Consider the following 26,060-nt stretch of genomic DNA (forward strand, 5'->3'; position numbering starts at 1 on the left):
ACTTTTTTGGCTTGTGTGCCTTTAAAAAAGTGTGTGTGTGTGTGTGAGTGTGTGTGTTTTAAACAAAGCTTACTAATTTAGATATGCCACTTTGGTGACTTCCTGCCAAAGTGAACATTTTTATGTTTTTCTTCTGAGACTCATCTTAGTATAATTTTATTTTAGTTTTAGACCCTGGCCAGTTGGCATAATTTCAGACTAGACTTGATGGATCCACATAAATACTTCTAAGGTTTATATTATACAATACATTTTTTATTGGGAGGGGTACGTGAACTGTCAAATGCATTTGTGGTTTTAGGTCTGGATTTTATTTAGTAGGCTCTTGAAAAATTTTGATTTGTAATTTTGACTTCTGAGTTATTTCTTACTCATATTTTGAGCACTGAGATAACTAATTTTACCAAAATGGTGGAATCAAGTAATTGATTTCTTTCGTTACTAAAGCAATCTCCTGAAAGGTTTTTAAATCTGCCCCCAACCACTGCCTCTTAAGAGACACTTATGCATACATTTTTCTAGAAGATGACTGTTCTAGAAATTTTTATTTTTTATTCTATTTATTTTTTTTAAGATTTTATTTATTTATTTGACAGAGAGAGATCACAAGTAGGCAGAGAGGCAGGAAGAGAGAGTGAGAGGGAAGCAGGCTCCCTGCCGAGCAGAGAGCCCGATGCGGGACTCGATCCCAGGACCCTGAGATCATGACCTGAGCCGAAGGCAGCGGCCTAAATCACTGAGCCACCCAGGCGCCCCAATGTTCTAGAAATTTTTAAAAGGTATCAGTTTGCCAGCTTTATTCAAGAATCAGTATAATAGTAAACAAATAGTTTTTTTTTTTAAAGATTTTATTTGTTTATTTGACAGAGAGTGATCACAAGTAGGCAGAGAGGCAAGCAGAGAGGGGGGGGGAAGCAGGCTCCCTGCTGAGCAGAGAGCCCAACTTGAGGCTCCATGCCGGGACCTTGGGATCATGACCTGAGCCAGAGGCAGATGCTTAACTGACTGAGCCACCCAGGTACCCCCTCACGGTTGTTATTCTTTGGAATATAGGCCTTCCCACTGTGTGGGAAGTTATCTCTTGACCAACTACAAGTAGAGAGACTTTGTTGGTTAAGCAAAGCTTGTGGATGGGATTGCTGAGACTAGAAGACCCATTTTCTATTCAGAGAAGTAGTTTAACTAGGTGTTCTCATCTGGATACATGACGCTTGGTTTTAAAAGCTTAAATAATACTTAGATAGAACCCTAAAGGTCATAATTTCTTTAATGACTAAGTAAACTTTTCAAAGAGGAACCTCTTCAAAGAAGAATCTTTCCTTTGATTCACTATCCTACATTGTTTTCTGAAATTTGTTGGCTATTGACAAGCCTTTGAAGAAAGCTATCTAAAGTAATGTAGTTGATAATTTGATGAAATATTCTTGTGTATGTGTTGATAGATTTTCCAAGTTTGGTACTTTTTCACTAGAGGCAATAGGCAGAGGGAAAAAATAGGGAATAAGTACCAATTAAGCTCTCTTAATGTGCTTCGTGTTATGTTGGGCACATTACTTGGCTCTTAGTTTACAACTGTTCTGGAAGGTATATAAACAATATTTTTTTTGCATTCTCCATATGAGGAGATCCATCTCAGATAGGTAAGTAATTTGCCCATGCTCTCTTAAGTTTAATAACTGGCAGAATGCCAGAAGTAAACTCAAGTTAGGTGGGGAAGTCCCAACTCTATGTAGGACCTTACCCTGCCACATCAAAGGAAAGATGTCAGGAGTAGCTAAATAGAAGCTAGAGTAGCAAGTAGATGTTAGCTAGGTGGAAGGTGGGGTCATTGGGGTCATTGTGTAGAGTGTGGCAAGAGGTTTGGAACAGATGTGGGAAATAGAGAAATGTGAAATGAGGCTTAAGTCAAGAGTAAAATTCACTCTTTTGACATACAGTTCTATGAACTTAGACAATTTATACTTTATAGAGTCATGTAACTACTACACAAGATACGGAACTGATCTGTTACCCCAAATAAATTCCCACATGCTGTTCTTTGGTAGTCAGATTCTACATCTCTGGCAACCACTGATTGGTTCTCTATCCTATAAAGTAATATAAATGAAATCAGGCAGTATGTAGCCTTTTGAGTCTGGCTTCTTCACTTAGCATAATGCATTTCTAATTAGGCAATCACTAATGATGTAAATGTTACTGTACAATTTTGCTACAGTTTTTGACCTTGAACTCTCAAAATGCTTTTATCATTCCACATTCCAGTCTCATGTAAACAGAATTTTTTTTTTTGGCTGAGAAATGATTATAGTTACAGCTTCAAATATCAAAGAAGCCCAAAATAGATTGCTGTTAAGTGCACAGAGGAGAAAGTAAAATAGAAGAAAATTAGTTGTCTCTCCCCACACCCTATTACGTCAGCCATCTCCTTGCCTTTTGTACATAGAAATCTGCATGGAAAGTGTGCTACTGACTGTGACCTTTGCCATCTTGAAAAAGTAAGGGAACAGCTGTTACCATGAGAGGGTGGAAGGAATATATGTTCCTGGCCAGTTGGCACTGTGTGTCTTTTGGGCAGGGAACAACAGGTGACCAACTGCTTGCTTTTTATTTTTGTTGGTGTATAAATAAATAGGCTGTGTGTGTGTGCGTGCGCGCGCGCGCAGCAATCTCAGTCCATATTAAAATAACCTGACATTATAGTCCTGGATTTCTTTTTTCAAAAAAAGCTGTCTAAATATATACACAAATTTATTTTGTGTGTATTGATGAACTAAGAACTGCAAGGTTGCGTATATTGTAGGTCATTATTGACAGAAAAGTACAAAAAGTAAAATCCTTCTTTGGTAAATGTCACTTACGAAACCTCCTTTTCTAAACCCTTTGTCCCAACTTAAATACAAAACAAAAAAAACCCTGGCAAGATACTTAAGTACTTTTTATAGTAAAACCATCCGCTACAGAGATGTTGTGGTCAGTTCAAGCCGGTGACCAGAGCACAGGTGTCTGTAAAAGCCCGAGGGTGCTCTGTTTCTTGAACTCTTGCCCCGGATACTTCACGTACCATCTCTGTGAATCACACCCAAACACAGTGCCGCCGACCCCTCCTACCTGGTGCAGGACTCTTTCCACTCTTCCACCTCTATCTTAAACAAACTCATCCTCCTGCAGTACAGCTTTCACCAAGCCCTTTCTTGCTCAAGATCCAGTGTTGGTTTTTTATTTTTTATTAAGACATATCCACGATATTTACCTGGGACAGAACATCCTCACAGTATAGTTTTGCTTTGCGCTTTCATATTTCTGTTATTTCTCAGTGCCCTACTTGAGTTGGATCATTTTGTGTGTGTGTGTGTGTGTGTGTGTGTGTGTGTCTGGCAACAGATTGAACTCAGTGATCAATCTTTAATGCATTTCTAATTCCATTTCCCATTGCAGTTGTTGAGTGTGTTAGTCTCTTTATTCCATTACAATTGTTTTAATGTTTTTCTGCTCTATGAAAACCTCCATTTATCCTTTGGTCTCTGATTTTTTTAGCAAATGGTACTATTTCCCACTACATTTTTTTTTTTTTTTAAGATTTTATTTGACAGACAGAGATCACAAGGAGGCAGAGAGGCAGGCAGAGAGAGAGGGGGAAGCAGGCTCCCCGCTGAGCAAAGAGCCCGATGTGGAGCTCGATCCCAGGACCCTGAGGCCGTGACCGGAGCTGGAGGCAGAGGCTTTAACCCACTGAGCCACCCAGGTGCCCCCCCACTTCATTTTTTAAAAAAGATTTATGTTAGGGAAGGATCATGCGCAAGAGGGGCAGAGGAAGAGGGAGAGAGAATCTCAAGATTCCACGATGAGCATGGAGCCCGATGCAGGATTTGATCTTAAGATACAGGATCACAACCTGAGCCAAAACCTCGAGTCAGATGGTTAATTGATCGTGCCACCCAGGTGCCCCTGTTTCCCACTTCATTTAGAAGGATTTAGAGTTAAATAAGTACATGTTTGAAACCTGGATGCACCACATATTATCACAGCTGATAGCCAGTAATACACATCTGATTTTTCCTTTCTCCAGCCCACAACCACCCTGCTGTGGACCTCTCTAAGATCCTCAACTGAAATGTTGAAGCAGAACCCAGCTTTTCTAGCATCAGCTGGTGTCTGTTCTGAGTGGCCAGTGCTGGTGCAGCACTAGTTGTTAACTATTTTTAATTTTACCCTTATTATATCTATGACTTTAATTAAGTTACTTATCCTTTCTGAGTCATCCTCTCATCTTTAAAATGGGGATAATAATACCTGTTTTACAAGGTGACTTTGTGCATTCATCAAATACTTGTTGAGGGCCTGCCCTCTTTTAAGCACTGACTTAGGTGCTTGGGATAGATCAGTGAACAAAACAAAAAAATCTTTTCCTAATGGAGCTTCTATTTTAGTATTATGAGGATGAAGTGAAAATTAATGTTAAATATTCCGCATGGTGCCAAACGCACAGAGGTACGCACACTGTTTTAGTTCTCTTGATTCTTTGCCATGCTTTTCTATCAGGGCCAAAGGGCCAGGGGAAACATGGGAACAGGGAAAAAGGGTGAAGTCGGTACTAATAACTGGACGTGACTTCCCCAAAGAGGACTTGTGTCCTGACTACATTGTGTAGCAATACAAATGAAATAGGAAGCTTATAAATTTTTTTTTTAAATGCTAGCTAACCCTGTTCTTGATGGTCTTGGTTGTCTACCTATGCTTTCATTTCCTCCATCTACTTTGGTTGTAGCTCACTCCATTCATTTACATCGTTAAGGCCTTTCTGGCTTAACTGACTGAGCTGCCCAGGTGTCCTTGTCACCTCTACCCGCTCAGTCTTCACTCCTTAAATCTCGTCAGTCTTTCTATTCTCAGTTCAGGTGCTGTAGTCCTTCTATCAGTGACCTCTTGTCTATTCTTTTTCTGCTCAGCTTCCTCGTAAGTGGCATTTGTTAAGACCAAATGAACTCAGTGGGCTCATGGCCTCCTTGGCTTGGGTTCAGATCCTAATTCTACAACTATGTGGCCTTGGGCAGGTTTTTTCATCTTCAAAATGTTCTAATAATATTTACCTTTTCAAGTTATTGAGGGATTACAAAGCTGCAACACCTAGAATTCTGTCAGGATATAGGGTGAAAGTTAAGTAAAAAGTAGCTCCTATTACTGGTAATTTTTGAAAAATGCCCCTTCATTTTCCCTGACATTATCTTTCCCTTCATGTTCTCATCCTATTTTCCTGAAAGTTCCATTCCTTATTAGTTGGCTTTGTTGACTTTGTGTTTTCTTTCCAAGATTATGGCCGTTGTCACTTTCTCTGAGTGATCGAAATAAAATCTCATGCCTGTCCTCTTTATAATTGATCATTTCTGGTATTTATCTTTAGTCTTCATTCTCTCTTGAGTGTCAGATGTGAGTGTCTAGCTGTGTACTAGATGTGAAACATTTGTGTCAAATGAAGAGGCATAATAATTAGGAGTGTATTGAATCTGCAAAGGAAACCATCTCTCTTACCTACAAACTTACTAGTTTAATTTGTTAAGTTGGAAAATTTTTGAGTGATTCTCTTTACTTTTGGACACCTAATAATCCTTTATAAAGGAGAAGAAAACTCTTTCTATTCAGAAATAACACGTAATTCTTGTCAACTAACAGGAAGATTTCTCCTGTGATTCCATAGAGAATATATAACACCTGTTTCCAAAGAAAGCAAGAAAAATACTATTACCCCTGCAAATGTATTTTGTTCAAACTGAATTGGACACCAAATAAAGAACATTCCTTAAGTTTGGAATGAATGCAGTTTTCTAAAAACTACTCAGGTAGCACAAAATAGTAAAGAGCCAAAAAATTTTTATTTACTTTTAACCTAGGATTGCTAAAAGGGGAAAATGAAAGGGTTCATAGAAGCAAATTTCACAAATGTAACTGTAGACTTACTTGTTAAAGTCAGGTATACTATATGTAGAAAAATGCACAAACATGGTTAAATTGACATATGCTGGACTTTTTTTTTCAAAGGGAGAATATTTCTTACATAAAGGTTTTATGCATTACCCTTTTTGGTAAAACATGAGCTCCTAGAAGCAGTTCGCTCATTGTTTATTTTTGTTTTAAGTTTTGCTGAGGTTTCACATTTCTCTTCTGTAGTTTACAGCAAAGTGTACTTAGACATCAGGATGTCTCAGTCAGCCCACACATAGCAGATTAAGATGTAGCCTAGCTCATCCAAAGCAATTCTACTTTCACCCGCAATCTGACCGAAGGAAGTCAGTTATTTGTCCATATGTGCAGATCAGCTTAGACTCATAGAATCATGGACTTGACTGAAAGGGACCTAAGAGAGAATGTCGTTCTCTTTGTCATTCATAGGTAAGGAAACTGAGACCCTAGTAGTTAGACTCCTTTCCTAAAAAAAGAGGTGGTATGATGTGGTGAAAAGATAAGGAACTTTTCGTTAAAATGCTGGCTTCCCTCCTTACACCTGTGTAATATTGATTATTTGCCCTACTTTATTCCCACAAGCTGTGTACTCTTGGGTGAGTTACTTAGTGTTTCTGAGTTTCTGGGTAAGATTTAGCCCAGAGATATAGGTAGTACATTTTAATAATTTGCTATATTTGTGTTTTTCTTTCATTTTCTTAAGCCTTTAACAAGAGTGATCATTTCATTAACCTGTAGAAACTCATTTAGTTTTATTGATCTGATTTTTGCTTTTCTATTTGATCTATATTTGATCTATATTCTTTTCACTTTCTTGAGATTTAAAAATAAGTTATTATACTGAATGCTTATTTCCTCTTTTCTGATGTATAAATTTAAAGGTCTTCATTTTTATGTGTAGTATTTTAGCTCTATACTCTAAGCTTTGATGTATTATATTTTCATTGTTTATTTCAAACTATTTTGTGATTTTCATTTTGATTCTTCTTGACCTACAATTTAGTGACTTTTAAGTTTTCAAATCTACAGATTTTAGAGGATTGTCTTTTTTTTTCCCCCTTTCATGGAATTGTTGGAGATAATACATAGACAAATACTTGGCAAATAACAGGTACTGAACGAATATTTTCTCTTTTCCTTAGAGAAATGAAATTCTGCGCTTTTTTTTAAAAGATTTTTAAAATTCATTTGACAGAGAAAGACACAGTGAGAGAGGGCACAGAAGCGGGGAGGAGTGGGAGACTGAGAAGCAGGCTTCCCACGGAGCAAGGAGCCTAATGTGGGGCTAAATCCCAGGACCCTGGGGTTATGACCCAAGTGGAAGGCAGACGCCCAATGACTGAACCTCCCAGGCACCCCAAAATCCCGCTTTTGAAACTGGGACAGAAAACATAAAATTGTAATTAGCATAACTAATATTAAAAATGACTTTAATCCTATAATATAACCAGATAAAGAGGCAATATATAGAGAGCAAAGAAAGATGATGGAAAAGGGTACAAATGGAAGGAGCGGGGGGTGGGAAGGGGAATTAGGGGAAGATGTAGGAATGTCAAGTTGAATTAATTCTTATCTTTTTTTTTTTTTAAGATTTTATTTATTCATTTGACAGAGATCACAAGTAGGCAGAGAGAGAGAAAGGGAAGCAGGCTCGCTGCTGAGCAGAGAGCCCAATGCGGGGCTTGATCCCAGGACCCTGAGATCACGACCCAAGCCGAAAGCAGTGGCTCAACCCACTGAGCCACCCAGGTGCCCCAATTCTTATCTTCTCTAAGGTCATCTTCTTTTGATTACTTTCATCTGTGGGCTTTAGGACATTAATTATTTTTTATAAAATTTTTTATTGTATGAATTTATTGTAATTTAACAAATTCCTTATTTTTGGATATGCCTTGTTTCTCACATCTTTATATAGGTGTACATAAATTATTTTCATCATTTCACTTAAAAGTCTAACTCTTTAATTGCTAGATCACATGACAGCTACCTTTTAAATTTTTTTATGTAGAATATCAAATATTTCCCTAGAAATATTGTACCAATACACATGGCTGAACAGTATCCATAATGGATCTCTTCAGTGTATCTAGAGAGCAATGAGTAGGAAAATATTTGGAAATTTGATAAACATTTAATGTTATCTCAGGTTTTTAAAGTCTCTCTCTTTTTTTTTTTTTAAGATTTTATTCATTTATTTGACAGATAGAGATCACAAGTAAGCAGAGAGGCAGGCGGGTGGGAAGGGAGCAGGCTCCCTGCTGAGCAGAGAGCCCGATGAAGGGCTTGATCCCAGAATCCTGGGATCATGACCTGAGCCGAGGGCAGAGGCTTTAAACCACTGAGCCACCCAGGCGCCCCTTTAAAGTCTCTTTTATTGCAAGTGGATTTAAATGTTTGTCTTTAGGTAATTGGTTTTTTACTTTTCATTTACTTATTTTTCAAATTACATTTATCTGATTGTTTTATATACAATATTGATATTGATTCTGCCTATACTATATTAAAGTATTTCCACTTGATCTCTTGCTTTATTTTTTTTTAAAGATTTTATTTATTTATTTGACAGAGAGAGATCACAAGTAGATAGAGAGGCAGGCAGAGAGAGAGAGAGAGGGAAGCAGGCTCCCTGCTGAGCAGAGAGCCCGATGCGGGACTCAATCCCAGGACCCCGAGATCATGACCTGAGCCGAAGGCAGCGGCTTAACCCACTGAGCCACCCACGCGCCCTTCTTGCTTTATTTATTTTTTTTTTTAAGATTTTATTTATTTATTTGACAGAGAGAGATCACAAGTAGGCAGAGAGGCAAGCAGAGAGAGTGAGAGGGAAGCAGGCTCCCCGCCGAGCAGAGAGCCCGATGCGGGACTCGATCCTAGGACCCTGAGATCATGACCTGAGCCGAAGGCAGTGGCTTAAACCACTGAGCCACCCAGGCGCCCCTTCTTGCTTTATTTTTAATTAACTTTTTAGAATAACTTTAGTTTCTTGTAACAGTAAACAGTGCTGTTGTATACCCTCTAATTTTCCTTAATTTTAACATCTTATATAACTGTGGTACATTTGAAAAAACAAAGAATTTCACTCCAGTACAATATATTAACTAAGTATATAGTTAATATATATTATTATAGACTTCACCAATTTTCCCACTCATGTCCTTTTTCTGTTCCAGAATCTATCCTGGATACCCCGTTTCATTTGTTATCCTGACTTTTTAGTCCACTTCAGCCTGTGATAATTTCTCTCTCTTGCTTTTCATGATTGAAACTTTCGAAGACTACTAGTGAGGTATTTTTGTTTTGTTTTGGTTTCTAAATTTAATTTTATTTTTTACATTAATTATTTTTATTATATTTTGCCATTATGATTAATTGTGTTTTTTATTAGACAGTTGGGGAGGGACAGAAGGAGAGGGAGAGAAAGAGAGAGAATCATAAGCAAGCTGCACGCTTGGCTTGATCTCACAACCCTGAGATCATGACCTCAGCCAAAATCAAGTTAGACGCTTAACTTGCTGAGCCATCCAGGTGCCCTTATTTCTTAAACCTTTAAGTTTAAAGTGTCCATAGATGACTATTTGTTGGGGTGTGTGTGTATAGGTTATGAAATTGTGTGGCAAAAATTCTTATGTTTTTGGGGTGCCTGGGTGGCTCAGTGGGTTAAGCTGCTGCCTTCGGCTCAGGTCGGGATCTCAGGGTCCTGGGATGGAGTCCCGCATCCGGCTCTCTGCTCAGCGGGAAGTCTGCTTCCCTTTCTCTCTCTGTCTGCCTCTCTGCCTACTTATGATCTCTGTCTATCAAATAAATAAATAAAATCTTGAAAAAAATTCTTATGTTTTTGATACAAGGGTCCATAGTTTCATTAGAATTTTAAAGGGGTCCCTGAACCCCAAGACTTTAGAGACGTTAGAGACTTTACCATGTGAGATAACTTGAGAAGCCTACCAGGAAAGAATTATGTTTTTTCCTGCTCTCACATTAATGACTACAACCCACTTGAAAGTGTTGTGTGTTCTTTATGATTCCTCAGGTTAGAGACAGATGGCCCAGCGGTATGCTAAGAACAGAATTTAGCTTTTCTTTTCTTTCTTTCTTTTTTTTTTAAGATCTTATTTATTTATCATGACCCGAGCCCAAGGCAGAGGTGTTAACCCACTGAGCCACCCAGATGCCCCAGAATTTAGTTTTTCTTGAGGTGAAATTTAAAACTAGATATTTCATAAGCATAAACACTGTGATACTCGGTGTAAGTCACTACTAATCAAAGACTTAAGATTTTGTATTTTTTTTAAAGAGTTTATTTATTTATTTGACAGAGATTACAAGTAGGCAGAGAGGCAGGCAGAGAGAGAGGAGGAAGCAAGCTCCCTGCTGAGCAGAGAGCCCGATGCAGGGCTCCATCCCAGGACCCTGAGATCATGACCTGAGCCGAAGGCAGAAGTTTTTACCCACTGAGCCACCCAGGCGCCCCTTAAGATTTTGTATTTTTATACAGATAATTCATGTGTTTGTGGCTTCTACTAAGGATAGGATTAATTCTGAGAGGAAGTAGTTGTGAAGATGGAGTGCTAAAGAAGGGTGAGCTTTGTGCAGCAGGAGACAGGAAGGTGCCCTGCTGGGTTAGAGATAAAGAAACTTAACTCAGGGCAGAAGAGTAGGGGAGATCTGAGGTTGATGAGGCGGGTAGAGAGGTATCCAAGACCATCTTGTCTGGATTTCTTGTTTCCCCCTTCAGAAAGGGTAGTTGCTTGGAGAGAAAAGCCAGCTTAGGATTCTAAAATTTGGGGGCTGCAGTAGGGATAGTTTCTTTAAAGGAAGGCAGCCAAAGGATGCATGTGAAAGAATTTCATTTTGAGCACTGTCTCACAATAAAACCCATGTTTATTGAAGTATTTCATAATTATTTCCTCTTAAGTTTTTGGAATGATTATTAGTTTTGCTGTATTTGAAGTGTTAATGCAATTTAGAAACTTGATGGCTCTTAACCTGCTAATTTTTAACCCCCTAAATCTGCATTATCCAGTATGAGAGTCTCTTGCTACATATAGCTATTATGATGAAATTAATTAAAATTAAGTAAAATTGAAAAGTCAGTCTTTCATTCTCACTAGCCATGTATTGAGTGAGCATAGCCATGTGAAGCTAGGTGACTACTGTATTGGATAGCATATTGTATTGGACATTTTTGTGATTACAGAAACTTCTTTTGGACATCACTGCCTTAAATGAAATTGTTTCTTTTCTCTCTCCTCCATCAGATTAACTCTGGTTTATATTAATAGGTAATCAATTTTGAGAATTAAAAAAAACTTGAAAGGCTCTCTATAGTAATACAGATAGCCCCCAATTTACAGTGGTTCCACCTAACGATTTTTCGATTTTCTGATGGTGGGAAAGCAATAGATATTTAGGCATTCAGTAGGAATTGTACTTTGAGGTTTGAATTTGGTTCTTTTCCTGGGCTGGTGATATGTGGTACAGGCCTCTCTTGTGATGCTGGACAGTTGCAGTGAGCTGCAGCTCCCAGTAAGCCATGGGATCACAAGGGTAAATGGCTTATATACTTGAAACCACTCTGTGCCCATACAGCTATTTGGTTTTTTACTTCCAGCACTGTATTCAGTAACTTAGAGGAAATATTCAACTCTACTGTAAAATAGGTTCTGTGTTAGGTGATTTTGACCAAGTAGGGCCAATGTAAGCATTCTTAGCATGTTTAAGGTAGGCTAGGCTAAGTTATGATGTCCAGTTGTTGAGGTTTATTTTTTTTTAAAGATTTTATTTATTTATTTGACAGAGAGATAGAGAGCACAAGTAAGCAGAGCAGCAGGCAGAGGGTGAGAGAGAAGCAGGCTCTCTGCCAAGCAGGGAGCCTGATGTGGGGCTCGATCCCAGGACCCTGGAATCATGACCCGAGGCGAAAGCAGTTGCTTAACCAACTAAGCCACTCAGGTGCCCCCAGTTGTTGAGGTTTATTAATGAATTTTTGACTTAAAATATTTTCAACTTATGATGGGTTTATTGGGAGAGAACCCCATCATAAGATGAGGAAGATCTTTATTTCTTGTTAGGTAATTAAAAAGGCAGTGTTACCCTTTTAGAATGATTTGTCTGGCTATTTTGTAAGATTTTTTTTCAAGTGGTGACTAAAATAAGTGTTTTGTTTTTGTTTTTTAAAGATTTTATTTATTTATTTATTTGACAGAGAGAGCGAGAGAGGGAACCCACAAACAGGGTGAGTAGGTGAGGGAGGAGCAGGCTTCCCACCCACCGAGCAGGGAACCAGATGAGGGACTCGATCCCAAGATCCTGGGATCATGACCTGAGCCGAAGGCAGACACTTAACAACTGAGTGACCCAGTGTCCCTAAAATAAGTATATTTTTTATGGCTTAAATTTGACTGTCTCTGCTAAACTGATAACCCTCAAGATTATTTCCACTCTCTATACAGTAAGGATGTCCTGGGAGGACCCAAAATGTTATAACAGAATTTTTAAGGTAAAAAATTACTCTTGTTTTGTACACTTTTTAGGGCTATTGGACATAGAGTTTGGTTTTTTTTTTTAATATTTTATCTATTTATTTGACAGAGATCACACGTAGGCAGAGAGGCAGGCAGAGAGAGAGAGAGAGAGAGAGAGAAAGGAGGAAGCAGGCTCCCCACTGAGCAAAGAGCCCGATGCAGGGCTTGATCCTCGGACCCTGAGATCATGACCTGAGCCAAAGGCAGAGGCTTAAACCACTGAGCCACCCAGGCGCCCCTAGATATAGAGTTTTGATTTATCTACTTAATATGTGATAGATCAGCATAGCTCTCAAAAATTATGAGAGCAGACATCCCCAAAGTAATTATTTCACTGTAAGTGTACTTCTTTTTGATCCTGTTAGGTTAAAAAGTGAAGGGATGATTTCTATTGCTTTGTTTTTTGTTTTAAACAGGAGAGTAAAATAACAATGTATTGCTTTGTCCTGGATTCAAACAATATATTTCCCATAGATAGGACTTTTTCAGATAGGTTGCATGTATTGCATTTCAGGAAATACAATGAAAAACTTCTTCATTGTGATAAAGTATTTTTTAAATTTCAAAATTAATTATTTTTGCCTTTTGTTTTATTGTAAAATATTCAAACATGGAAGTATATACAGTAGAAAATCAGTTTTCTTCCTGATTTGTATGAATACCATCTCTGGACATAACTGCTTAAAAGTTGGTGATATATTCTAGGCTTTCTGATGACAGTTTAGGTACAAACACATAATTTGTTTTATGTAAGTGAAATTATACTGAATATAGTGTTTGTATAGTTTATTTGATTACTTAACAATATATTGGACATATTTCTATGTATATGATCCATACACACTCATTAGGTTTTAAAATTTTTTCCAGATTTTGGTAGTAAGTCTGAAGTATAAGTACAGTTTTTTAAAAAAAGATTTATTTATTTATTTGAGAGCAAGCGAGTGTGAGACAAAGGAAGAGGGAGAGAGACTCTTAAGCAGACTGCGCTAAGTACAGAGCCTGAGGTGGGGTTCCATCCCACAATCCTGAGATCAAGGCCTGAACTGAAATCAAGAGTCAGACGCATACCACCTAGGCTCCCTAATATGTTTTTATATGAAGATAACATACACTGTATGTGCCTTAGCATGATGGTGACCTATAATAGTGGCTCAATACATGTTAGTTTTTATTCTTCTTCTTGGACATATATGAGAATGGCTGTGGAAGACGATTAATTGTTTTTAATTGTTTTTTGAGTAGTGAAACCTATAAGGACTCAGAGTAAAAATCCACAACCATAATACTAATCTTTTCACTATAAAGGAAACCTTTCTTCTAAGGATGTTTGTGTTTTGTGATTTGGGTTTATAAATTGCTGCAAGACCAGCAGGATGGCTATTTAAGAGTGTTGCGAGTTAGGCTGCTGATTATTTTAGGTATTTCTGGAAAGAGCAAATATTTTTTATTGGTGAATAAAATACCACATTATGGTTTATCCGTTTTACTGAGAGGGCACAGTATAGAGTTGAACAGTGTATGAAAACATTTTATGTGGGAATCTTGAACAAAGTTCTTTGCTAACTCTGAAGATGTTTAGAGGCAGGTGCTGAGACTGGAAATCCAATACTACTATTACGGGTAGGTAGGTAAATGTGTGCTTTGTGATTAAGTTTCAGATCTGATTGTTTCTAGTGGTTCTAGAGAAGAACCTAGGAAAAGATGGATCTGGAGCTGATTGTTAATTATTATTTGTAAAGTCCTGTCTTGAAGTATTAATGTTTTATACTTTCTGTCCTCTCTTTTTCACATTTGATCCTTATGCCTTTTGGTAGGGAAGTTGTGGGCCTCTGTTTTGGGGGAATTAGTAAAGAGGATTAGTTTGGGACCCAACCTCTTTACTCCCTAAGGAAAGAGTAAGGGGTGCTGCCAGGAGAAGGGCTTCCACAATAGCCAAATCTGACGCCTTCTGTGTACAGGCATTGCCCTCAGGATTCCAGGCATTTGTAGAACTATAAATTTCTTGTAGCAGTCAACATGGGTATATCAGCCTGTTCATCTTTATGTGTCAACATTTTGGGTGTCCAGTGGAAAACATGCTTGAGAAATAGTTGTTAGAACACAGAATTGGAAGTGCTTCCCTAGCATGTTCTTGAACTTCAGATTGATAATCCATTTTCTGTTTTTGTTTTTGGGTCTTTTCTTGATTTATTTGTTTAAATGTTTCTTTCCAAAAGACTCAAGTTACTTAAAACATTTGAAAACCTAAGTTTATGGTTACACAAAGGCTTTATATGCCTCAGAGGCTTTTGCTCACTTGTTTATTCATTTGTTCATTTATTTATTCAACAAATATTCCTTAAAGTGCTTATTGTAAGCAGGATTGTGGGAGGAATGCTAACAGTCACCTACTCAAAGGAAAAGTGGAAAATATATTCTGGAGAGATACCGAAGATTGAATGTATGTAGGTAGATGTATGTAAGAGAAAGACATCTATCCATGTATATGTTTCAAGAGACATAGCCTAGAGTTCTCTCCTAAACGTATTTAGAATCTGCTTCTTCTATTCCAGCTATTGCTTCTCTATTTCAGGCCCTCAGCATCTCTCATAAACATACAAGAAATACACTGTATTTCTTGGCTCTGGACTTTCCCTCTATTCTAACTTTACACTGCTTTTTCCTTTATATGGCTCTTCTCAGAGTTTTCCGCCTGCTAAAGTACAGATTGGATTGTGTGTCTCCTTTACCCATAGAATAAAATTTAAAGTTCCTAATATATAGTTTTAGTACAGATTCTGTAAATAGTTCATTGATGAGGCTTTCCGGTTACCCACTTTTATTTATTATCTATTCCATGGTGAGACCCTAACTGGTTTTACCTTGTTCTGATATGTGGCTCTGGATATATTCCATTTTCTCCTGTGGACCGTTTCTCATCATTGCCTACTCTGCCCTCAGTGCCAGGAGACTGACCTTGCCCTTTGAGTTCTAGATGTGTTTGGACAATGGGAAACATTGGCAGGAGGAGAGTAGGGTTGCTGTGTTTATTTTTTTGGCTTCTCCTGCCACTTCATGTGCTGTTGGCTTTCCCAGAGGTCACAGTTCTCATGAACCTGTCCTCTTTGTAGTTTTAAGGCTTACGGGTGGCAGCTTCAGGAGGTTGCACTGTCTCTTGACTCTTACCATCTTCCATACCTTGTAAATAGTCCTTTATTAAGCGGTTCTTAAATTTCTCCATTTAAGGGTGCTGTTTCCTGCTGGGGTCCTGATTGCTGCATTGTCTCAATACTCTAAGCTTCACCTTTGCTTGTAATTATAGCTGTTAGTTTCCTGTAGCACTATCTATCTCTTTTATTAAACATTTTTTGGTGAACTCTTACTCATTTGTCTCCCCTTCCATTCTTTTTTCCTGGCACTATAGCTGCAATATAATAGGAATTGAAATGTCTGAATGAATAAGAAGGGAGATTTTCAAGAGAATGGACACTTGAATTTCCCTGGATGGCATAATACTTACTTAGATGTCTGAAATAGGATCTTTTGAGAAAACAGGGGGAGGTAGTAGGTACTGAAGTCCATTTAATCACTTTAATAATGTTTAGATTTTTATTTTGTTCTTCTCATGGAGTAAATTTAGCACTTTTTAAAAATTGTTGCCTCAAACTTTTTTTTTTTTAGGTTTCAGATGTGCTTTATTTTTTCAATCATGCCATATTTTAATGGGTGCACTGTGCTTTTACTTGGCATCAGTTATGAATTTGTTTTGAAACCATTCAATATTATACCAGCTGGGATGATTACTGATCTCTCCATTCCTTTGGGGTGACGCTGCCAACAGGGAACAAGATCCATTCTGTTCCAGTTTGTGTTGTTGTGTATGCACGTACAGCAACACAGAAAGTAGCTCCACTGGCTAATACAGCATTACCATATTTGTCATGGAAATTAGGTGTCTGTTTCTGGTGCCTCTGTATTGCTGTTGCTTCCTGCATGCTTTGTTTTTGTTTTAAGATTTTATTTATTTGTCAGAGAGAGAGAGAGAGAGAGAGACATGTGCGCGTGAGCCGGAGCACATGCGTACAAACAGGAGCAGCAGGCAGAGGGAGAAGCAGACTCCCATTGGGCAGAGAGCCCATTGTGGGCCTCCATCCCAAGGGCCCTGGGATGGTGACCTGAGCCAAAGGCAGATGCTTAACTGACTGAGCCATCCAGGCGTCCCTTACTGCATGCTTTGATCTTGGAGACGACTAAGAGCATTTCTGACCATGAGAAACATCCCGAAGCTGAAGACAGGGTGGTGCAACTGCAGCAACTGCTTTGCTACAGCTTTGTGACAAGTCCCCTTGCAAAGAGACCTGAAAAACCTGGTGCTTCTACATACTAAAAACTGACATTAGTTTCTCTTTAAAATGTGTTTGAGAGTAATTCCATTTATCCTTTTGGAATTTTGGAATATTTTGTAATACCATGTCTTTAAGGATGTATGTACTATAGTATAGGAGAGATTTCAATTATCACTTTATTGAAGGAGAATATAGGAAGCATATCTATCTGTCGAGGTATTCATTTATTTATCTTCCTCTGTATATCTTAGAAGGCATGCACTAAGAGCAGACATACTATGGCTAACAGGTGTCTTTAGAAGACTGAAAGACGTTTAGCAAGAACTTTTAAAAAGCGACTTCTCATATGGAAATAGTTAAATTAAGAAAACTCCTCGAATTATGATTTGGGTCAAAATATTTCTATATCTTTTATATAATGATATATATATTTTATGAAATGGTTTATTTCGAGAAGTATCTTCCCATAATACTTAGACACAGTACTCTCCATTACTATCCCCCCAAATTACTGTTGAAAATAATCTTTATAGCAGAGAATATTCCGTTGCCTTTTTTTCCTTTTTAAAATTATTAACATATAGGGGCGCCTGGGTGGCTCAGTGGTTTAAGCCGCTGCCTTCGGCTCGGGTCATGATCTCGGGGTCCTGGGATCGAGTCCCACGTCGGGCTCTCTGCACTGAAGGGAGCCTGCTTCCCTCTCACTCTCTCTGCCTGCCTCTCTGCCTACTTGTGATCTCTCTCTGTCAAAATTAATAAATAAAAATCTTTAAAAAAAAATTATTAACATATAATGTATTATTTGTTTCAGGGATACAGGTCTCTGATTCATTAGTCTTAGACAATACATAGCGCTTACCACAACACATACCTTCCCTAGTGTCCATCACCCAGCTTCCCCATTCCGTTGCTTTTTAAAATAGAGGTGTTTGTTTATTCTTGAGGGGGAGGTTAGATTTGCCTCTGTGTGTGTGTGTGTGTGTGTGTGTGTGTGTGTGTGTGTGTGTGTTTATCTGTCCTAGTCTTCTTGGGCTGCTGTGACATTATGGTGCAGACTGGGTGGCTTAAACATTAGAAGTTTATCTTTTCACAGTTCTGGAAGCTAGAATTCTGATATCAGGATGCCAGCATGCTTGGGTTCAGGTGAGGACCCTCTTCCTGGCCTATAGATGGCTGCATTTTCCTGTGTCCTGTCATGCCCTTTCCTTGGTGCATGTACATGGAGGGAGAGAGAGATCTCTTTATTTTCCTCCTCTTATGAGACCAGTCCTATTGGATTAAGTTAATAGATTTATGACCTCATTTAACCCTAATTACCTACTAAAAGACCTGCCTCTAAATATGAAAAAATTGGAGGTTAGAGCTCCAAAATAAGAATTCTGGGGGCCACAGAATTCAGTTCATAGGAATGTACGTGTGTGTGTGTAATATATGAGTAATAAAGGAAATAATAGTAATATATTTAACTAGAAGAAAGATATTCATGCTTAGACAATGACAACCCAGTATTGAAGTTCATTATTGAAGTTTCTTCATAAAGATATTGCTCTGTTAGTGGAAGTGGCATAATACTATAATAAAAGTGTGGTTATCCCAAGATCCCTTTTTCCTCAGACCTCAGAGACTACTCAGGTCTCACTCTCCTTGATGTCTTAGTATTCGCATCCTACCTTTGCCCAGATACTGACTTGTTACTCTAAGCTACTTCTCTTGGCTTTTGTATCACAACATTGCCCTACTTCTTTATTGTTCATTCTTTTGCAAGAATGGCCATTGTGTGCTGCTGAACAAAATGGACACAACCCCTGCCCTCTAGAGCATGTAGTCATCCTCTCTTCCTTTTTTTCCTAAAGTCTGCCATGATTTCATTATAGATATTTAGTCATTAGCTGATTGTTTTATTTCTGTTAGTTTTGATTTTAGGCTGTTTCTGATCTGTTGCATTTCCCTGGCTTAAGTTACTACCTCCTAATGCCAGTATCTTGGGTATCTCTTTCTATTTCTGATTGTTTCCCATTATAGCCATTTAGTGCATTTTTATTCAGAGTCCTCTGTGTGTGTGTGCCTGGTGTAAAGAATATGCGAATGATAGTCTTTGCCTTCAAGTTGGTGATAGAATGTCATAGGCAATATGAAATATAGTGTGATAGATATGTGTATAATTTGCCACTGAACCAATACACAGGGCATGCCTGCCTTGGACTGAAGGGGAAATGAGAGAGCAGATATCCCCAGTAGAAGGCTGAACGTAAATAAAGCCACCTAGGGTTTTGAAAACATAACATGGAAAGGCAACAGCAAATGATTCAGTGTGATTGGAATCTTAAGGGCTGCATGGAGAAGAGTCAGAGATGAGGCTGAGAAGTTAAGAAGTTACCAGATCACCCCAAAGGCAATATTCTCAATACTAAACTAATTTTCTTCCAACATAAGCCATGTCCCACTCACAGCTTCACATTTCTGTCAGTGGGCCCACCATTCTCTTTCTTGCCAAACCCTGAAGTGTCCTCTTCAGGTCAGCCTCAGCACTTGTAATTAAGCATGAAGTTAAATCATTTCTATATTCAGAACACTCCTTTGTGCATTCTCTTCTGTTTTCACTATTAACACACTACTTCTCAGCTAATTACTGGATTATTTCAAGGCTATATGAAATGGTCTCCTTTCTACTTTTTTTTTTTTTTTTAATTCCTAGCATCCCCTATCTTACCCTGTTGCTGATCCTGACTGAGCAAAGAAGGCAGTGATATTTTATTTCCCACAGGAAAAGTCCTTTTTTAGGCCAGTATTGTAAATATGTAATTCTTTTTACTAAATGCGAAAATCTCAAGCTCTCTTCTTCCCATTAAAAACCACAGAATTGGGTGCCTTTGGGTGGCTCAGTCGTTAAGCGTCTGCCTGCAACTCAGGTCATGATCCCAGGGTCCTGGTATCGAGCCCCACATTGGGCTCCCTACTCAGTGGGAAACCTGCTTCTCCCTCTCCCACCTCCCTTGCTGTGTTCCCTCTTTGGCTGTCTCTCTGTCAAAAAATAAAATCTTAAAACAAACAAACAAAAAAACCCAAAAAACAGAAACCACAGAATTGAATTAAGAGTTATACATAGCAAAGAACATTTTGTTCCATTAACTTTCAGTTTTCATTATGAACATAATATGTATTTTATACTGAACAAGATTTTTCAAATCATCAGTCTCCCACCTCCCATCTTTTGTCACAGTTCTCATGTCTTAATTTATCCAGATCACTTGCCACCATGGGAAGCCACATATACAATGACAGTGGAAACAGCCTGTACTGGAATCCTGGTTTTACTCCTTATTTATTTCAGCAAGGGTCCACATTTGTCTAAGCCTCATAATAACTTTATGTGAAAAATGGGAGAAGTGGTATTACCTGCAGGGTTATAAGTAAGAATGGAGTTAATCTGTGTAGCCCAGTGCCTGGCATGTGTGAGCATGCAGTACAGGCTGGCTCTAAAATGTTATGTACCTTGAAAACCCCTTGCTCATTCCGTCTGTGCTCTTGTTAGTGCGACCTCATGCTGACCTTGCTTTTTTGTACCACTAAATGCTCTCCCTGAGCTCCTCCCTATTGCCTGTGGTTTACCTGCTATTACAAGTTCAACTCAGTTGCCTTTTTAAAAATAGTCTTTTCTAATTACTCTAGTTCACGTTGACCTCTGAGTTCCTATAGGACCTTTTATATCATTTTAGAAATTAGACACACTTAATGTCTTTTTTTATGGTATTTCTTTGTAAATTTACATAGTGTAAAATTCACTTATTTTGATGTATATTCTGTGAGTTTTGACAAATGCTTAGAGTTATGGGTAACCGTCACAGTTGAGATGCAGAACAATTTCATCACCCCCCCCCCCCCATCATAGCTATCTTGGTATTACATTTTAAACAATTTCTTCCAATATACATTCTGTTTCTACACATAATGTTTAGGCTCTTGAATCTAGTGTCAGTTTTATACTAGTTTGTTTCCCTTTGTGTGGCCTAACTAGTGCTGAACATATAGTGAGTAGAGGCGAGAGTGTTTGAATTGTATAAAACAAAGCATAAAAACATAGTAAATTTCAACATACTACAAAGCTACTCATTTAAGTTATTTAACTTCTCTTTGGTCTTTCACTTCACTTGGGTGAAAAATTTGAAATGGATATTATTCCTGTATAACTGGCTCAAGTGATTTCGAGTCTTGCAGGGCTAATCATTTTAAATTTATCTTTGGGAAAAAAAAGCCTAGTTTCTTTCTGTTTTTATTATCAAATACGCTGATAGTTTCTATTTTTTCCTAACCCTATTAATTTGCTTTTTAATGTGAAACAAAGGTTTCTATTCCCCCCCAGAGTATTTTTGGCTGTTATGATATTATTGATAACTAAATGTATAGTTTTCCCTTTTTTTCTTAAACATATATAAAATATCAATCAATTTGATAAAAATAAACTAGCTACAAAATGTAAAATAGAAAGCTTCCTGTTTTTTCAGCTTTATTGTTCTATGGGCCAATTTTGCTCCCTTCTCTGGGTATGTCTTTTATTGATTGTCTTTAAAATCAGAGGTCAACGCAAGCAAGAGAATTAATACTTGATACGGGTGGGGCTGATATGGACAAGCTAATGGTGCATGGTTTCCTTTATTTCTACTCTTGGGTAATTTTGAGTATTGATCCTTTTCAGAAAGGACCAAATATGGTTAACATTTGCATCCCATTCAGTAGAGTTTCCTTCGTAATGAAGTGAATTGAATTTAATCATGTGTATCTTTTTTCCCTTCCCCAACAGCTTCCATGCCTATGGCTGTTCTAAATTTGGGCCAAATAAGTCCATTTCAGAGAGGCTTTTTCTGTAAAGACAACAGCATCCAGTATCCGTACCATGACAGTACCGTCACAACCACTGTCCTCTCCGTAGTGGGGCTTGGTTTACCCATTTCCTCTGTAAGTAAATAAATAAGTAGGTAGTGATGCGTTTATTGTGCTGGAGGATGGATGAAGTGATGGAGTTGGGGTGGAAGTAAATCTCTAGTACTGTCTTCACCAGTGTTGATGTGGTGAATGACTGGGGGAATATACCTGTTTTCATCTAGGGACAGTGTTACTTCAGTTAAAGGGGAATGTTACCCAAAATAACTTGAAGTCCTCATGAAGAACTATAGAATGATTAATTTACAATGGAAGGGTTCATTTAAGTCATTTGGACCAATACCTTTCTATATGTAAGTGAAGAAAGTTAGGCTCAGACACTTGGTCAAGCTATTTTATGGTAGAGTCGAAACTAAGATGCTTCTTTTATCATATTTAAATGAATATTGAAACCATAAAAAAGGAGATAGATTTATTCATTAAAATTGAGAAGACAACTCAGCAGAAAGAATATAAATACATATACAAAATAAAATCCTCAGAATACATCAAACCTATTTTCTAAGTTGTACTGATCTTTAGATAATATTTGTTTTCATTTTTTTAAATAACTGGAAACTTTCCTCCTAGGTTAAGTTTCATAAATTAGGTTTAAGATTGGTCCTTGAGATTTTGTGATTACTTTCTTTATCCTTGCCTGTGATTACTGAATCTTGCCCTATCCTGTTTCTCTTTATGTGTGTTGGAAATAGAAGAGAAGGAGCAAAGATTTACCTCTTTGACTGTCTTGGGATTGCATCCAGTGATGATGCTGTATTTCTCCTTTGACCAGTTCTCTCTTGGCTGTTGCCTTTGCTAAATAGTTGACTTGAAAATTTTTGTCGTAGCAAACACAGCAGCCTTATTTCCATAATAGGACAGGCTAGCTTTTCTTTGTTTATTTTGCCCTGATGTGGCTAAGAATAATAACCTAACTAGTTCTTTAGTTTTCCATTTCATATCTGAGTTCTTTTTTTCTTTTTGGCTAGCAGGCTGTTTTGTTTTGTTTGTTTCTGGATGGTGTTTAGCACTATATTATGAAGGTAAAGGGGGCTGGGTTTTGTGATATATCAAGATAGAGTAAACATTTCCATATATTTTCTACATATTCTAATTTGATCATAACTACTTTTATAACATTAAAAAGGAGAAATATCTGGGATTTAGTTTATGGAGGTAATTACTTTTTCCCAAAAAAATAAATTCTACCATAACTGGTAACTTTTGTTTTAGCCTTCGAAACAGTGTGCAGCAAAGCATATAGTACTGACACTTAGATGAAAATAGACTGTACAGTCTTACTGTAACTCTGCTTGTATGAAGTGCAGGGTGTTTTTTGTAGCCGTTATTTTGAGCAGCTATCACCAGGTAAGGTTTTTAAAAACTAGCCCTCTCTTTGAGGAGACAATTCCTTGAAAATCAGGAAGTTACTTCTAGGTATTTGACTTGGTACATTTCATCTTTTTCTAAAAAAAAAGTTAGTTATAAAAATAATAGATAACTCATTTCTGGGGCGCCTGGGTGGCTAAGTGGGTTAAGCCTCTACCTTCGGCTCAGGTCCTGGGATGGAGCCCTGCATCTGGCTCTCTGCTCAGTGGGGAGCCTGCTTCCTCCCCGCCGCTCCCGCCACCCCGTGCCTGCCTCTCTGCCTACTTGTGATCTCTCTCTGTCAAATAAATAAATAAAAATCTTTTTAAAAAAATAATACTCATTTCTGAATTTAAGAAAATCTGTTAAAAAGGAAAAAGAAATCACCTGTAGTTGTACTGCCTGAAGACAGTTCATATTTTGATGTTGCTTCCTTTAGTTGGACAGTCTTATAGATCATTATGAGCACTTTGAAAATTCAGTTTTATTCCTTTATTTAGTTTTTACTAAGTTTTTGTTCCTTTAGTTTTTACTAAGCTTTTTAAAATTTAGTTTTTACTAATTTTTATAACAAATGTTTTTGCATTATTAATAAATATGAAGATGCATTTAACAGCCATAAAGCTTAATTTTTTAAAAAAATGGCAGGAAGGGGGCGCCTGGGTGGCTCAGTGGTTTAAGCCTCTGCCTTCGGCTCGGGTCATGATCTCAGGGTCCTGGGATCGAGCCCCGCATTGGGCTCTCTGCTCAGTGAGGAGCCTGTTTCTCCCTCTCTCTCTGCCTGCCTCTCTGCCTACTTGTGACATCTCTCTCTCTCTGTCAAATAAATAAATAAAATATTTTTAAAAAATGGCAGGAAGTAGTAGTATTGGTCAGTTTCTGGGCCTTAAATGTGCTGATAGCTTGTGGAGTATTATAAGGGTCTTCTTGCAAATTTCTAGGGTAAATTTGTTTTTTTGTTTTAATAATTTACGTAACATTAGATGTAGAAGACAATTTTACTTTTCTGTAAGGTGATTTACATTTGATGTAACTTAATACACACAGATACTTTATAATTTGAATAGTAAGATTTTGGATGATTAAACATTTTTTAATCAGAGGAAGAGCGAAAGAAGGGAGCAGAGGGAGCGGGAGAGGGAGAGAGAATCTTAAGCAGACTCCACGCCCAGTGGGAGCCCAAACTGGGGTTCTATCCCAAACCCCAAGATCATGGACCTGAGTAGATACCAAGTCGGATGCCCAACCAACTGAGCTACCCAGGAGCCCCAGATGATAAAACATTTTTTTTTAAAGATTTTATTTATTTATTTGACAGAGAGAGAGAGAGATCACAAGTAGGCAGAGAGAGAGGAGGAAGCAGGCTCCCTGCGGAGCAGAGAGCCTGATGCGGGGCTCAATCCCAGGACCCTGAGATCATGACCTGAGCCGAAGGCAGTGGCTTAATCCACTGAGCCCCCCAGGTGCCCCGATAAAACATTTTTTTTTTTTAAACATTTTATTTATTTGACAGAGAGAAATCACAACTAGGCAGAGAGGCAGGCAGAGAGAGAGGAGGAAGCAGGCTCCCTGCGGAGCAGAGAGCCCGATGCGGGGCTCGATCCCAGGACCCTGGGACATGACCTGAGCCGAAGGCAGCGGCTTAACCCACTGAGCCACCCAGGCGCCCCCCGATAAAACATTTTTAAGGCCAAAACTTTTTTTTAAACAATCTGAGTTCTAGCATCTTTTTTAAAAAGTGCATTCATCAGCTAATCAAAAAGATGCAACATTCAGAAAACTATATATATAGTTTTAAAATATATGTAAATACATATGTAATAATGGATAAATATAAAACTTTTTATAATTTATAAAGATAATATAAATAATATATAAAGATAATATATAATATATAAATATAATTATATATAAAGACTATATTTTGAGGGTTAAGGTTCTTTATGGGTTTTAAGGATCCACTTTTTGACATTAGTTTTCTTTCTTCCCCTTTTGACTTCATGTATCTTCTCCCTCTTTATCTTTTATATTTACTTTTATAAATTTTTAAATTTCTAGAAAAAGATAAAATCTTGAATTTGTATGCAAACTCTGAGAGTAATGATAGTAAAAGTAAAGTAAGTATTAAATCCCAAATTCCTGTGTTGCAATGAATAAGAACACTTTTTCTGAAGTTTAGTGTATACAGTTTGGGAATAGAAAACTGTTATCTGTTTTTAATGGAATATTTTACACTAACTTGAGTAGTGACTATGAATAGTTGCTTTTTTTTAGGTTTTGTTAGTGACTGTGAGTATTTGCTTTTTTTTACATCTTGAATGCTCTATGTTACTACTTTGTAGTACAAATGTTTAGCCTAAAATAATTGACTGTTAACCTAATAAAGATTATTTTCTTTGGCCAACTTATAAAACGCCTAAAAGGACATTGTATTATTCGTAGTGACCATGCATGCATGACAAACCACGGATGAATTTGGATATATGTGAAAAAAGCTTAAACTGTTTATATTGTATATACATACTCTTAGACGTTAGAGAGAAACAGATGAATGCTCCAAAGTTAAATGGACAAAGAGCATAAGCAAAAAGTTGCCTGTGGAAGAAAAAAATTGCCAAAAAATATTTTTAAAAAGAGTCGGTTTCTTAAAAAGTTCATTTTAAAGCAACACTGAGAAAATGGTTTGGCCTCTTATATTGGCAAAGGGAAAAGGTCTCCTTACATTATCAAGTATAGAAAACAAGTGTAGGGCGCTTGGGTGACTCAGTCGGTTATGTGTCTGCCTTCGGCTCAGGTCATGATCACAAGGTCCTGGGATGGAGGCCTACATCAGGCTCCCCGCTCAGTGGGGAGTCTGCTTCTCCCTCTGCCCCTCCCCCCACTCAGGCTCCCTTATTCTTTCTTTCTCTCACAAAAATAAATAGAATTTAAAAATCTTAAAAAAATAGAAAAGCATATTCATATACAAAGC

The 26,060-nt window shown here is 37.7% G+C and overlaps 2 protein-coding genes across 3 annotated transcripts in view; one reads left to right on the forward strand and one right to left on the reverse strand.

The window, feature by feature from the left end:
• Window positions 1-26,060, forward strand: part of PLPP1 (phospholipid phosphatase 1) — a 100,515-nt gene that overhangs the window by 17,251 nt on the left and 57,204 nt on the right. Inside the window, exon 2 of one of the 2 annotated variants that reach the window (XM_045998835.1) lies at window positions 21,603-21,757. The exons of the other annotated variant lie outside the window; for it this stretch is intronic. Within the exon in view, the coding sequence (XP_045854791.1) occupies window positions 21,603-21,757 (155 nt within the window). The remainder of the gene's footprint in view (window positions 1-21,602; window positions 21,758-26,060) is intronic. 2 annotated transcript variants of the gene reach the window in all.
• LOC123937956 (cytochrome c oxidase subunit 7B, mitochondrial-like) lies at window positions 14,915-16,746 on the reverse strand. The gene is made up of 2 exons (XM_045998837.1): window positions 16,685-16,746; window positions 14,915-16,454 (listed from the first exon to the last, which is right to left on the reverse strand). Exons 1-2 carry the CDS (start codon window positions 16,735-16,737, stop codon window positions 16,259-16,261), a joined length of 249 nt encoding a protein of 82 aa, XP_045854793.1. The 5' UTR covers window positions 16,738-16,746; the 3' UTR covers window positions 14,915-16,258.

The sequence above is a fragment of the Meles meles genome, chromosome 3 (assembly GCF_922984935.1).
Source record: "Meles meles chromosome 3, mMelMel3.1 paternal haplotype, whole genome shotgun sequence".
In the NCBI taxonomy this organism is placed as follows: Eukaryota; Metazoa; Chordata; class Mammalia; order Carnivora; family Mustelidae; genus Meles; species Meles meles.